The sequence below is a fragment of the Dendrobates tinctorius genome, unplaced genomic scaffold, assembly GCF_039654945.1.
Source record: "Dendrobates tinctorius isolate UK_male_01 unplaced genomic scaffold, ASM3965494v1 ptg000010l, whole genome shotgun sequence".
Classification (NCBI taxonomy): Eukaryota; Metazoa; Chordata; class Amphibia; order Anura; family Dendrobatidae; genus Dendrobates; species Dendrobates tinctorius.
Genome location: NW_027361678.1, coordinates 2,477,926 through 2,493,143, shown reverse-complemented (window position 1 = coordinate 2,493,143; position 15,218 = coordinate 2,477,926). Strand labels below are relative to the sequence as shown.

The following is a 15,218-nucleotide window of genomic DNA, read 5'->3' as shown; positions in this document are numbered from 1 at the left end:
AATTTTTCTCCTTATAGTTTTTTAGAGCTTCAACGGTGCCATCCTGCTTTAGTAGTTTAAATGCTTTCTTTTTACTGTTAATTGCACCTCTTACTTCTTTGTTTAGCCACATTGGGTTTTTCCTATTTCTTGTCCTTTTATTCCCACAAGGTATAAACCGCTTACAGTGCCTATTAAGGATGTTCTTAAACATTTCCCATTTATTTTCTGTATTCTTATTTCTGAGGACATTGTCCCAGTCAATCAGATTAAGGGCATCTCTAAGCTGGTCAAACTTCGCCTTCCTAAAGTTCAGTGTTTTTGTGACTCCCTGACATGTCCCCCTAGCGAAAGACAAGTGAAACTGTACAATATTGTGGTTGCTATTTCCTAGATGCCCCGATGACCTGCAGATTTGTTATTCTGGAGTAGTAGGTCTGCTCTTCCCTGTGGTCCCATGTTACATCTCAGATGTGTTATTCTTCTGTTATTGGATGATTATTACTAACTGCTATGTGGTAATGGGTTATTACTAACTGCTATGTGGTAATGTGAGTGCACCTCTACTGTGCCTCTTACATGGTTTTGTTTTTACCTTATGCACACAAAGTATATAAAAGTTGCAGGAACTTACTAGGATGCTGGTCATATACCAAAAGCAAGACCTGCCGGTGTACGTGTCATACAGTTGTGGGCTATCTACCTCCTCATAAAGCTGATTACAGTTTTTCTACTTTTTGCAGCGGCTGCCTCCAGGCTTCAGACTGTAGGCTGTCCCTCACCCACTGACCCGACCAAGGGCCCACGCCGTGGGGGGGTGTTCGTCTCCCCAAGGCAGTGACTTGTTCTGTAAGTTCGGTCGGTCTGTGTGGGGGCCTGAGGTTTACACGTAATCTCGTTTTTGGAAGCTGGCTGTTTCTATGTAATTTTAGCTGAATTTCTTTCACAAACTTTAATTGCAGCTGACTTTTCAATAACAAGATCATATATTTGTTCTTTTTTTTGTGGGGGGGGGTTAGGATTTTTTGGTATTTATACCACGGCCAGTGCATTTACACCTTTCTGACACAAGCCTCCTTTTATACCTTCTGTGCATTTGGTTTTTCCCCTTATTTACTTATATATCGTTCCTAATAGCAAATATTACTCTGGCATGTCATCCGGAAATGACCTATTGTTTAATTCAGATTTTTATGTTAAATATTATCTCCCCCCCCCCCCCCCCCCCCCCCCTCCCCATAAAACTTATTTCACACTGGCACTAGGATAAATATTAGACTCAGACTTTCTGCTCTTCACATGGACATTAGCAGCAATAGTTTGACCCAGATCACATTTGTTTGTACAGAAGCCTTATATGACCTTGGTTTAATTTGGGCAAAGGTTGCACTATAGAGAGGAGGTGAGCTGTAACCTCTTATCAATGGTGGGTCCTGTGTTGTCTACACTCTACGGTATATAGAGGTGTTAGCAGTCATTGTGTGGGATGAGGAGGAGGTGAGCTTTGATATAAACTATTATCAATGGTAAATCTTTTTATCTACTGTGTATTGTGGTGTTAGTGGTCATTTTACAGGAGTAGGTGAGCTGTGATCTCTGCTATTGTAAATGGTGGATGGATCCTGTATTATCTGCAATGGGGGAAATAAGTATTTGATCCCTTGCTGATTTTGTAAGTTTTCCCACTGACAAAGACATGGACAGTGTATAATTTTAAGGGTAGGTTAATTTTAACATTGAGAGAGAGAATTTCAAAAATAAAATCCAGAAAATCACATTGTATAAATTATGTAAATTATTTAAATTTTGCAGTGAAAGATAAGTATTTGATCCCCTACCAACCATTAAGAGTTCTGGCTCCTACAGACCAGTTAGATGCTCCTAATCAACTAGTCACCTGCATTAAAGACAGCTGTCTTATATAGTCATCTTTATAAAAGACTCCTGGTCCACAGACTCAATCAGTCAGACTCTAACCTCTGCAACATGGGCATGACCAAAGAGTTTTATGAGGATGTCATGGACAAGATCATAGACCTGCACAAACCTGGAATGGGCTACAAAACCATAAGTAAGACGCTGGGTGAAAAGGAGACAACTGTTGGTGCAATAGTAAGAAAGTGGAAGAAATACAAAATGGCAGTCAATCGACATCGATAAGGTGTACCATGCAAAATCTTGCCTCGTGGGGTATCCTTGATCATGAGTAAAGTGATAGATCAGCCTAAAACTACACGGGGGGAACTTGTTAATGATTTCAAGGCAGCTGGGACCATAGTCACCAAGAAAACCATTGGTACACATTACGCCGTAAAGTTTTAAAATCCTGCAGTGCCCGCAAGGTCCCCCTGCTCATGAAGGCACATGTGCAGGCCTGTCTGAAGTTTACCTATGTACACCTAGATGATTCTGTGAGTGATTGGGAGAAGGTGCTGTGGTCAGATGAGACAAACCTTGAGGTCTTTGGCATTAACTCAACTTGCCGTGTTTGGAGGAAGAGAAATTTTGCCTATGACCCAAAGAACACTGTCCCCACTGTCAAGCATGGAGGTGGAAGCATTATGGTTTTGGGGGTGTTTCTCTGCTAAGGACACAGGACTACTTCATCGCATCAATGGGAGAATGGATGGAGCAATGTACCATAAAATCCTGAGTGACAACCTCCTTTCCTCTGCCTGGACATTAAAATTGGGTCGTGACTGGGGTCTTCCAACAAGATAATGACCCAAAACATACACCCAAGGCAACAAAGGAGTGGCTCAAAAAGAAGCACATTAAGGTCATGGAGTGGCCTAGCCAGTCTCCAGACCTTACTTCCATAGAAAACTTATGGAGGGAGATGAAGCTCTGAGTTGCCAAGCGACAGCCTCAAAATCTTAATGATTTAGAGGTCATCTGCAAAGAGGAGTGGACCAAAATTCCTCCTGACGTGCGCAAACCTCATCATCATGTACAATACTGCTGCGCTTGCCAACAAGGGTTTTGCCACCAAGTATTAAGTCTTGTTTGCCAGAGGGATCAAATACTTATTTCTTATCGAAAAAAAAATGCAAATTTATATAATTTATACAATGTGATTTTCTGGATTTTATTTTTGATATTCTAACTCTCAGTGTAAAAATCAACCTATGCTTAAAATTAGAAGACTGTTCATGTCTTTGTCAGTGGGCACAATTACAAAATCAGCAAGGGATCAAATAATTATTTTCCCCACTGTACTGTAATGCAACAGTGTTTCTGTCCTTGTAATCCTGTCTGTGATGATAATGAGACTGCTGAAAAGTCTTCTGTGCACAATAGGAAGTATGAGTTTCATGTAAGGCCTAGTAGCCAGTGTGAAAATTGCAAGATGTAAGGAGGTTGTCCACTTCTTGGACAGCCCCTTCTTAAATGCGTCATTCCCCCCCTCCTTTGCAAAATAGAAAAAAAAAATGCATATACACCTTCAGCACCTGTGCTGTTGCAGTGATGTCAGTGCCCGTTCTCACAGCACTTGCGTGACATTGGCTGCAGCGCTCACGTGGCATGAGAGTCGGTGTCAGCTAATGGGTTGCAGAGCTCACGCGGCAGAGCAGTATTCCACAAGCGCTGGAACACCTGGCAGCAACATCACTGCACCAACATCAGTGCTTGGGGTGGGGGTTTGTTTTTGTTTTTAATATATTTTTCTGTTCAAGTGACGACAAGTACTGTAGTGCCTAGCCCCTTTAATTTTTATATAGATTAATTGAAACAAGCATGAACATTTCTTTTGTTCAAGTGACTACAAGTACTGTAGTGGCTAGCCCCTTTAATTTTTATATAGATTAATTGAAACAAGCATGAACATTTATTTTTTAATGTCCACATTTAATGTAGAAACCTAAAGTAAACAATGTCATTTTCTGATGAAACATTCGTTTTAAAGGGATCCCATTAGCTGATTCATGCTGCTTGAACCACAGGCAGCATGAGTCTGAGCCATATCTTTGTTTTGTTTTTTTATTTTCTTCTAAATACAATGGGTACGGAAAGTATCCAGACCCCTTTTAAATTTTTCACTTTTGTTTCTTTGCAGCCATTTGGTAAAACACAAAATGTTCATTTTTTTATCATTAATGTACACACTCTGACTGAAAAAAACAGAAATGTAGAAATTTTTCCAAATTTATTAAAAAAGAAAAACCGAAATATCACATGGTCAAAAGTATTCAGACCCTTTGCTCTGACACTCATATTTAAGTCACATGCTGTCCATTTCCTTGCGATTCTCCTTGAGATGGTTCTACTCCTTCATTGGAGTCCAGCTGTGTTTAATTAAACAGATAGGACTTGATTTGTAAAGGCACACAACTGTCTATGTAAGACCTCACAGTGCATGTCAGACCAAATGAGAATCATGAGGTCAAAGGAACTGGCCAAGGAGCTCAGAGACAGAATTGTGGCAAGGCACAGATCTGGCAAAGGTTACAAAAGAATTTCTGCAGTACTCAAGGTTCCTGAGAGCACAGTGGCCTCCATAATCCTTAAATGGAAGAAGTTTGAGACCACCAGAAGTCTTCCTAAACCTAGCTGTCTTGGTGAGAGAGGTATAGAAGAACCCTAAGATCACTGTGGCTGAGCTCCACAGATGCAGTAGGGAGAAAGTTCCACAAAGTCAACTGCGGCCATCCACCAGTCAGGCCTTTATGGCAGAGTGGCCCAACGGAAGCCTCTCCTCAGTGCAAGACATATGAAAGCCCGCATAGAGTTTGCTAAAAAACACATGAAGGACTCCCAGACTATGAGAGATAAGATTCTCTGGTCTGATGAGACGACGATAGAACTTTTTGGTGATAATTCTAAGTGGTGTGTGTGGAGAAGCCAGGCACTGCTCATCACCTGCACAATACAGTCAGTGAAACATGATGGTGGCAGCATCATGCTATGGGGATATTTTTCAGCTGCAAGGACAGGACTGGTTGCAGTTTGAAGGAAACATGAATGCGGCCAAGTACGGAGATATCCTGGATGAAAACCTCTTCCAGAATGCTCTGGACCTCAGACTTGGCCGAAGGTTAATTTTCCAAAAAGACTGACTCTAAGCACACAGCTAAAATAACAAAGGAGTGGCTTCAGAACAACTCTGTGACCATTCTTGACTGGCCCAGCCAGAGACCTGAAAATGGCTGTTCACCATCCAACCTGACGGAACTGGAGAGGATCTGCAAGGAAGAATGGCAAAGGATCCCCAAATCCAGGTGGGAAAAATTTGTGGCATCATTCCCAAAAAGACTCATGGCTGTACTAGCTCAAAAGGGTGCTTCTACTCAATACTGAGCAAAGGGTCTGAATACTTATGACCATGTGATATTTCAGTTTTTTTAATACATTTGCACAAATTTCTACATTTCTGTTTGTTTTCAATCAAGATGGGGTGCAGCGTGTACATTAATGAGAAAAAAATGAACTTTTTTGAATTTAACAAATGTCTGCAATGAAACAAAGAGTGAAAAATTTAAAGGGGTCTGAATACTTTCCATACCCACTGTATTTGTAATCTATCTCACAGAGTAGTACTGTGAGAAGCACGCCGGGGTGGTGCTGGATTGGTCTCTTTTCTCCCTATGATCTCCGGCCGGATCGGAGAATCATATACCTAGCTGCAGTTGTGTGGCCAGGCTCTGGTTCATGCTGCCCGTGGTTTGGGCAGCATATATCTCTGACCGGTTTCCTTTTACAAGAAAGGTTGATTCAAAGTTTGTTTTTCCAAATATTTTTTTTTCTCCCCCCTCTTATTCCACGTATTTTCAGACATGCACCCTCTGCTTGACATTAGTACTTTACTCTTTTATAGCCTTAAAATGATGGAGAAAGATACTGGTAGAGGATCTGCTCACTTTCCTGATATCTGTACGAATTCCTTCCGTTCCCAATAAAATAACATTTTTAGAGGTCGGTCTTGTGCCCGTCCTTAGTTTATTCCTCCTGGAAATGTATGACTTAAAATTTAGATTTTAGCAAATAAATTGACAGAACCCTGGTCTATTGGCCACATTGGTAGCCCAAGAAGCTGGATCGGATCATTGTATGCCTTCTACTACCTGCAATATCACTGGCATCTCTTCCGTTTAGGAGCCCTCCCAATGTTGTGCACAATATACAACGTAATAACGTCTGGTCTACTAGTCTTGAGAGGCAGCGGCTGTGGTCTGGGAGCCAACATCTACTAACGTAACCATAAAATCATCATCGTCGGCCGCACATCACCCCATGTAATCGGGATGTGCTGCTGACAACAGTGCTGTATGGGGGACAGAACGATCCCATAACTGATCATCCTGTCCCCATACAGTTTTGTCTGATGGGTGCACAGGACATTTAATGATCATCTATCGACTCATATGTAGTTGATTGGTCCTCGTTTACGAGCAGGTATCGGCCTGCCCATATGGGCTTTCTGTCTAGGGGCACACGCCATTGACAAGGGCGACGTAACAGACCGTATACAGGAGGAATAACGGAGGATTGGCAGAGTTCAGAACAGTCTTTTAGTAAAGCAGTCCTTTCAGGAGAACGGACGGGTCCTCTTTGGGCACACAGATGTTACCTACTTTTGTACTCAATACCTCGGAGGCGACCTTCAATGTAGTCCTGGTACGTACATACTGATTTATGGAAAAGTTTTCGATTGTGTCCTGCACCTTGGGTTCATTTGACAAATCACTCGTAGATTACCATGTGTCCAGTCCCAGTTGTCTCCCTTACGGGTTGTCTTTTTTTTTTTTTTTCTCTCTCCCCAATTCCTAGGAACGTCGATCAACAAGCCACCAGTATTGGGTTACAAGGATCTGAACCTTTTCAAGCTCTTTCGACTTGTGTATCAGCAGGGGGGTTGTGATAATGTAAGTAAAGGCTAAGCCCCAGCTGGATGTTCGCTCTCTTTACTAAACTGGTGGAGTATAACTCTACGGTATTTTATTTACTTTTTCCCCCCAGATTGAAAGCGGTGCCATATGGAAGCAGATTTATATGGACCTTGGCATTCCTATTTTGAATTCAGCAGCATCCTACAATGTAAAGACTGCCTACAAAAAGTGAGTTAATGTACCGTGAATGGCTTAAAGGGAGATTTTCTGTAAGATAGGACGCAACTATACACACTATTCTGTTTTGTAGCACATGGCAACAACCATTAAGGCCACATATATGCCTCTTATCCTGAACTCTTGGCATGTAGTTGTTTCTCTTTCCTAGCTTTTGCTTGGCTGTTGTAAAGGGTGGTGGCAGAGTGGAAAGCTAGTGCTTAGTACAAGTACATGTACCCCAAGGAATATAGGGCACTGTCGGTATTCCTTGGGTGAAGGAGCAAATGGAGGACCTTCATCTTTCTGCAACACCCCACTTTGCCATTACACTTTCAACAATGAATGATGAAGAGAAGATGCAGGGGTGGCAAAACTATCGTTAAAGAGGTTGTCCAGCCTTGGGTTGCAAGTCAGCAGTCGCTCTGTGATTGCGGACTTGTGAATCCTCACAGCAAACAGTGTGCACACTGTCAAGATTCACCGGCGCTGAGAGCGCGTGCCCTGCAAGTATGCAATTTGCATACATGTTGTCATGTGTTGACTGGACTTGCGCAACCTGACTCATTACAAGGCCAGACAAGTCTATTCAAAATGTGGCCTTGAGTGTGCATATGACCAACCGCTCCCGACATCATTATCGGAGAATCCTGCCGGTGCACACTGCGAGCTGTGAGGATCCACAAGTCGGCAGTCGCATATACTGCAGGCTTGTATACCAAGCCTGGACAGTACCTTTAAAAGTTTTGTACACGGGGGGCGTGAGCGGACGTGTGCGGTCCGTGCTTCCCAGCCACCAGCACTAAATAAGCGGCCCAAAGCGCAGGAGGGTTACTGGAGGAGGCCAATTCAGGAGGTAGGAGCGGCGGAGGCACCGGAAATCAGAGCGCAGTAAGAATGATGCGAGGAACGAGCAGGCGCCAGGCAAGGTCCAGGTCTTTGAGGCAGCGGGCAGTCAAATCCAAGATGGCAGCAGCAGGAGCAGTAACAGTGTGCGGCAGAGCTTTTTTACAACCCTAGTGCCGTCGGCGGATCAAAGGGACATGTTGATTGACGGGGCGCATCGGATCCCTAAGCCAAAGTCGGCTCCCAGTTCCGCACCACAAGATGTGATAGCCAGGCTGCGCTTCTACCACTTGAAAGAGGCGGTGACCAGGGCAGCGACGGCAAAGCAGGATCTTCCAGAAAGATATTGGAGCATCTTGGTTTTCACAGATTTGTCCGCAACCACCCTGAACAGGAGGCGGGACTTTTCATCTGCAACCAAGATTCTACGGGACAACAATATCACCTACAAGTGGGGATATCCGGTAAAGCTCATAGTGACGAAGAACGGAGTCACTCACGTCCTTGTGTCCCCCAGAGAGGCCATGACCCTGCTCCAGGAGTGGTCCCTGGTGTCAGTGGATGAAGACACTAGCTCCCCGCTAAAGAAGAGACCCCCAACACTGAGCAAAGAATGGACCTAATCCCCACGCTAGTATACTGTGACAATATGTGGCCCCTGTTTGCCTTTGCTGGGACACCCCACTGCTAGTATTTTTTGTTTTGCTGGCAGGCTGAAGGGACATGAGAATAATATTTTCTTTTCTCTATTCTCACCCCCAATACTGTATATGAACGAATATCCAGTTGGTTCACATAGAACCGGACGTTGTACTTGTTATAGTTGTTGTTAACCTAAACCCCTTCATTATCCCAATTGTTACCCCATATTTGGTGACTTATTGATACCTTTACTTCTGTAACCGATGGTATTTCAGATTTCAAGCATCAATGCAATAGGTCTAAATAGCCCCTTTAAAAGATCATTACTTTGGAAGGAAGCCCAGAAACTTAAGGCGGACATATTATGTATCCAAGAAACACATCTAAATCGTGAAGATGCACATAGATTACAACATAGAAACTATCCCCATATCTATGTGTCATATGCGGCGAAAAAGAGAGGTGTAGCGATCGCAATAAAAGATACTATAGCGTTCCAACTTATTGATAGCGTTCTAGATGAAGAAGTCAGATATGTAATATTAATATGCAATATCAATAATAAAGTGTATACAATCACATCCATATACGCACCCAATTCAGGTCAACTCACCCTCATTAAAGAGCTTATAACTAAATTATCTAATATAAAACACGGATCCCTGCTAATTTGTGGGGATTTTAACATCGCTCCAATCCCTAGTATAGACAAATTCTGGTGCTCGAAGAAAAAAAAACCCAGTCCCATGCGTTATTCCAGTGTCTCATGTCAGAAGAATTGTGTGACGCGTGGAGAGTCCTTCACACTTCTGAGTGGGAGTATACGTATTACTCCCACCCACATAAAATATATTCAAGAATAGATCTAATGGTAGTGGATAAATGGCTCCTGCAGAATATACAGTCAGCCAAAATTGGAAACAACCTGTTCGGACCATGCCCCAGTAACTTGCCAAATTAAAGAGATGTACAATAATGTAAATTATTCCCCGTGGAGAATAACTTTCTAATATCCTCAGATAACATCAAATCCCAAGTAAATGACCTCCTCCAAGAATATTTTTATATCAATAGTACCCCTGATGTGTCTCCGACCACAGTGTGGTGCGCCCACAAGGCCTATATAAGAGGGCAACTAATACAGATAGCAGCTCAACACCAAAAATTAAGAATGCGACAAATAGAAGAGCTAAACAAAAATATAGCAACACTGGAGGACACCCATAAACAGAATCCTTCACCCATGGTATATGGGAAACTACAAATATGAGCATAACTTGAGGAGAAACAGCAAAATATTTTTGGCAAGGGAATAAGGCAAGTAAAATACTAGCCAATAAGATCAAAGCGAGATTAACAAAGCAAAAAATAGCCCATATACAAGACTCCCAAAAGAATAAAATTTACAACCCTAAAGAAATTTTCGAATACCTTCACAAAATATTATTATTCTCTCTATAATCTCGAGTATGATAATCTGACCCCACAACCAAATGTGGATCTAATTAATAGTTTACTGTCGTCTCATTGGGGCACACAGAACCATGGGTGTTATGCTGCTGTCCACTAGGAGGCGACACTATGCATAATCTGAAAAAGATTAACTTTGGCTCCTCCTCTGCAGTATACACCCTTGGACGGCGTCAGCCTTCTCCAGTTTTTGCTTAGTGTCGCAAGGAGGCACACCTAAGGGTTTTTTTCCGTTTTTTTCTTCCGGAATACAGATGAAGAAAAGTGGGTCTCCAGCGTGACTCCCGGCATGGCTCCTTCCTTGGCTCCCTTTCTGAGGGGTGCCCAGTTGAAGTTGAGATGGCGGTTCCCCATGTCGCTCCTGCCCCAGTCCCTCGGGTACTGGTCCGAAGTTGAGACGCCCCCTCCTTCCCCAACCCCTTTGGGGTCTGGGTTGAGGTCGAGGCAAGGATGAAGACCCCCTGACGGTGACAGACGCACCCTCCCTAATCCCCCTCAGGGGGCATTAGGTTGAGACGCCTCAGGTAGGGTCGGAGAACAGGCAGCATTCTGCAGCATCCAGGGACCCCAGACCAGTTGTAGGATCCCGCTGGGGCCGGGGGAAGGTGCAGGCAGACATGGCACATCAGAGACAGGGCTCTCTGCGCCCGTCTCTGCAGCAGCGGCGGCTCCATAGCACTTCAGGGGGACCCCCCCATACAGGCACCGCTACCCCTGCTGACCCCACCGCTAGCCAGTCGCCCATTCCGGGGGGGTCTGGTGCAGATCCGACCCCCTCCCGGACTACCGCGCCGCCCTGGAGCCCTCCCGGGCATCAGGTCTCTAATTGAGACCTCGGCCTAGCTGAAGCCGCCGCCTTTTCCCCGGCCCGCCCCCCCGGATGACTAATATGACACTCTATAGTGTCATAGAAGGGGCGGATCGAGGCAGAAAGGGCGCGTTTTTACACAGTCCTGCGCGCCCTTTTCAGCTCTCCGACCCCTTCTTCTCCTCAGCGTCCCAGTGGCCATTTTTCTGGCTGCAGGCCATACCTGACAACGGACGCCTTCAGCAGGGAAGAGAGCCACAGCAGTCTCCGGGGGGCACAGAACTGTGATTTGTCGGCGCTGGACCTAGGGGCACACTGGTGGGGTAAGATCACAGCTGGGTTTCCTTTACTCAAGCTGTGAATCTATATTATCTATAAGGCTCTCTGTGGGTTTCCTCTACGTAGCCACCCCTGTAGGGTCCCTGATAGCCAGCCTCTGTGCACTATGCCGGGCTCAAGAAAGAGAACCAGGCAGGACTGTTTTTATGCATTCTGCACAGCCTGCAAAACCACTCTCCCCAGTGGCAGCACGTATCTGCACTGCCGGGATTGCATCCAGAACTCTGGGTCATAACCCCAGGGAGTCCCTACCAATGCTTCGGTGTCAGATACCACGCCGGAATGGGCTACTCAGATGTCGCAGTCTATGACACAGTCCATAGATAACCTAACCGCTACATTGCTGCAAGCTCTGCAGAGTCATGTCTCGGCTATGAACGTTACCCAGCAAAAGGTCAGCTTGTCTCAGGAACATGCTGTTTCCGACACAGACGTAAGCGGACCCACAGGTCGCGGTTTCCTGCGTTGTCCTATAGCACACGGTCATCCCCTGCCGGGGAGAGACACCGTCATTCCAGGTCACCTAGACAGTCCCCTATCAGAGACAGACAATGCAGTTCACCACAGCGATCCCCGACCACAGAAGACCCCTGCCCCAGGTCGCCCACCAGGGAACGCCTTAGCGATACGCAGGATTCGGAAGGCATCTGTGACTCCGACTCAGACAACGAAACGGAGAGGTCTGTGGTACCTTGTCCCCCTAGCAATACAGCGCTAGTTGAGGACATAATCTCTGCCATCTATCGGGTGCTGGAAATTTCAGAGCCAGCCCCGGAAGCCGCAGAACATAAGATTTTGCTTCAAAAGTGTTCTGAAACCACCTAAGGTCTTCCTTAATCACCATGAGTTTCAAACTATACTTACTAAGCAGTTTTCACAGCCTGAGAAAAAATTTGCCAATCGCAAATATTTGGAAGCGAAGTACCCCTTCTCACAGAAGCAGACCAAGAAGTGGACAGATCCACCCGAAGTGGACCCCCCGGTATCTAGACTAGCAGCACAGACCCTACTCTCACTGCCAGATAGCTCAACCCTCAGGGACGCAGCAGACCGACAAGTAGAACGCATGGCTCGTTCCATTTTCGAAGCTGCAGGGGCCACCATGGCCCCTGCGTTCGCTTCCAGATGGGCGGCCAAGGCCATCCTGGCTTGGCCCAAAAAAACTGCAGGAGGGTCTTCAAGCTTCAAATACCGGGCTCTCGGACCAAGCGGTTCAAATAGCAGTGGTAGCAGACGACATGCTTCATGCAGCCCTAGACTCAGCAAGAGGTCTAGCGGGGATAGCGGCAAACGCCATTACGATTCAGCGTATCCTCTGGCTGCGGGAATGGAAAGCGGATGCGGCTTCAAAGAAGTCCCTCACGCATCTTCCGTACCTTAGTGGAAGGCTTTTCGGCGAAAAGTTGGACACAATGATATCCAATGCCATTGGGGGTAAGAGTACCTCTCTCCCTCAACTGAAACCTAAACGCACGTTTAAACGGAGAAACCAAACACGATTTCAATCCTTTCGGAACTCTTCGGGCTGGTCCGTCTCGCGCCCAGCGCAAAATCGTAACCGCTCCATGCAGGGTCAACCCACGGATGGCGCAGAGACCGGACAGGACTTGGCAGTCGAAAGCAGGCCAAACGAAACCCAAGGGAAGAAAACCTCAGAACTTCGCTTCATCATGAGTCACGAACTCCGGAAGACTTCCCACCAGTAGGCGGGCGACTTCTATTTCAGCAAGTCTGGCTGCCTATTACAGAAGACAGGTGGGTCAGGGAAATAGTGTCTTCCGGATACAAGATAGAGTTCACATCCACTCCACCGAACCGGTTCTTCCTCTCTGTTCCACCAACACCACCAGACAAGGCTCATGCCTTCCACCAAGCGGTCTCTCTCCTTCAAGCAGGAGTCGTAGTGCCAGTTCCCGTGAACGAAAGAAGGAGGCAGCATCCGGCCCATACTAGACCTAAAACAGCTCAACAAATATATGTACGTGTCCGTCATTTCCGCATGGAGTCCCTCCGGTCCATCATAACATCCATGGAGCAGGGAGAATACCTTGCCTCCATAGACATATAAGACGCACATCTGCACATACCAATTGCTCCCGCCCATCAAAGGTTTCTCAGGTTCGCGATCAACCAAAACCACTACCAGTTTGTCGCTCTCCCGTTCGGACTCGCCACGGCTCCAAGAACGTTTACCAAGGTCATGGCAGCCACCATTGACGTTCTACACTCCAGAGGCATTCTGGTCGTTCCGTACCTGGACGACCTTCTCATCAAGTCTTCCACCTTCAAGGACTGCGAGGTCAGTGTCTCAATCACAGTAGACACACTGAGTCGTCTGGGATGGTTAGTCAACCTACAAAAATCATCGACTACCCCGAGTCAGACTCTAACCTTCCTGGGAATGTTATTCGACACCTCCAGGGGTCTGGTGCTCCTTCCCAAGGACAAGACACTGGCCCTCCATCTGGGAGTTCGCACACTCCTCCGCAATCCCCCACGATCTCTCCAGTTTGCCATGAGAGTCCTCGGCAGGATGGCAGCAGCAGTAGAGGCAGTACCATTTGCCCAGTTTCACCTCCGGCCTCTTCAACTAGCCATCCTCAGATCTTGGGACAGGAACCCCTTCTCCCTCGACAGGGAGTTCCGGTTGACATCGTCAACCAGGAGGTCCCTACATTGGTGGCTCAAGCCAACTTCGCTTGCAAGAGGAAAACCCTTTCTCTCAGGTCAATGGAAGGTCCTGACCACCGATGCAAGTCTAGCAGGTTGGGGTGCGGTGTACCTACATCACAGGGCACAAGGCAAGTGGTCACCAATGGAAGCGACCTTGCCCATCAATATCCTGGAAATCCAGGCCATCTTCCTGGCACTGAGATCCTTTCGTCACTTGCTGGCAGCCTCTCACATACGGATACAGTCGGACAATGCCACGCCGGTGGCATATGTGAATCACCAAGGCGGGACCCGCAGCGCCCAGGCGATGAGAGAAGTGGCACATATCCTCCACTGGGCGGAAGACATGAGGTCGGTACTCTCTGCGGTACTCATTCCGGGTGTGGAAAACTGGGAAGCCGACTTCCTCAGCAGGCAAGGAATGGACTCTGGAGAATGGTCTCTCCACCCCAAGATTTTTTTACCAGATCTGTCAGCGCTGGGGAACCCCGGATGTGGACCTTATGGCATCCCATCTAAACGCCAAGGTCTCCAATTTCATGGCCAGGACATACGACCCGCGGTCGCTCGGAGCGGATGCCCTGGTCCAGGACTGGACCCAGTTCCAGCTCCTGTACATTTTTCCACCCCTCACCCTGATCTCCAGGGTCGTGAGGAAGATCAAACAAGAGGGAGTTCCAACCATCCTGATCGCGCCGGACTGGCCCAGACGTACATGGTATGCCGACATCATACAACTTACAGCAGACGCACCCTGGCGTCTCCCCGACCATCACGACTTTGTCACAAGGTCCGTTCTACCATCAGAATTCAGGAGCTCTCAATTTGACGGCATGGCCCGTGAAACCTGGATTCTAACCCAGGCAGGGTTCTCGCCGGATGTCATTGTGACCATGATCAGGGCAAGGAAACCAGCCTCCACCAAGGTTTACTATCGTACCTGGAGAGCTTTCTTTTCCTGGTGCGAATCTCATGGACAAGTCCCACTCCCTTATTCCCTCCCGAAGGTACTAGGTTTCCTTCAATTGGGCTTAGACGCCAAGTTATCCCTAGGCTCGCTCAAGAGTCAGGTGTCAGCACTTTCAGTCCTTTTTCAAAGGCGCATTGCTACCAAACCGCAAGTAAGGACTTTTCTCCAGGGAGTTTCCCGATTGGTTCCCCCCTACAGACGTCCACTGGAAACGTGGGACCTCAACCTGGTCCTGACAGCATTGCAGGCACCACCCTTCGAACCCCTTAAAGAAGTTCCATTCTGCTTTTTGTCACAGAAAGTGGTTTTTCTAGTGGTAATCACCTCGCTACGCAGAGTGTCTGAATTATCAGCACTTTCCTGCAGACGGCCTTTCCTAGCTTTTCAGGACAAGGTGGTTCTCCGTACTGTACCATCCTTCCTTCCTAAGGTTGTGTCCACCTTCCAC

General features: G+C 46.6%; 1 protein-coding gene across 6 annotated transcripts in view; it reads left to right on the top strand.

Moving 5' to 3' along the window:
* ARID4A (AT-rich interaction domain 4A) overlaps positions 1 to 15,218 on the top strand; it is a 145,352-nt gene that overhangs the window by 69,807 nt on the left and 60,327 nt on the right. For all 6 annotated transcript variants that reach the window (XM_073585683.1, XM_073585690.1, XM_073585695.1 and 3 more), the window contains exons 13-14: positions 6,748 to 6,842; positions 6,937 to 7,034. In XM_073585683.1, coding sequence (XP_073441784.1) covers positions 6,748 to 6,842; positions 6,937 to 7,034 — 193 coding nt within the window. The remainder of the gene's footprint in view (positions 1 to 6,747; positions 6,843 to 6,936; positions 7,035 to 15,218) is intronic.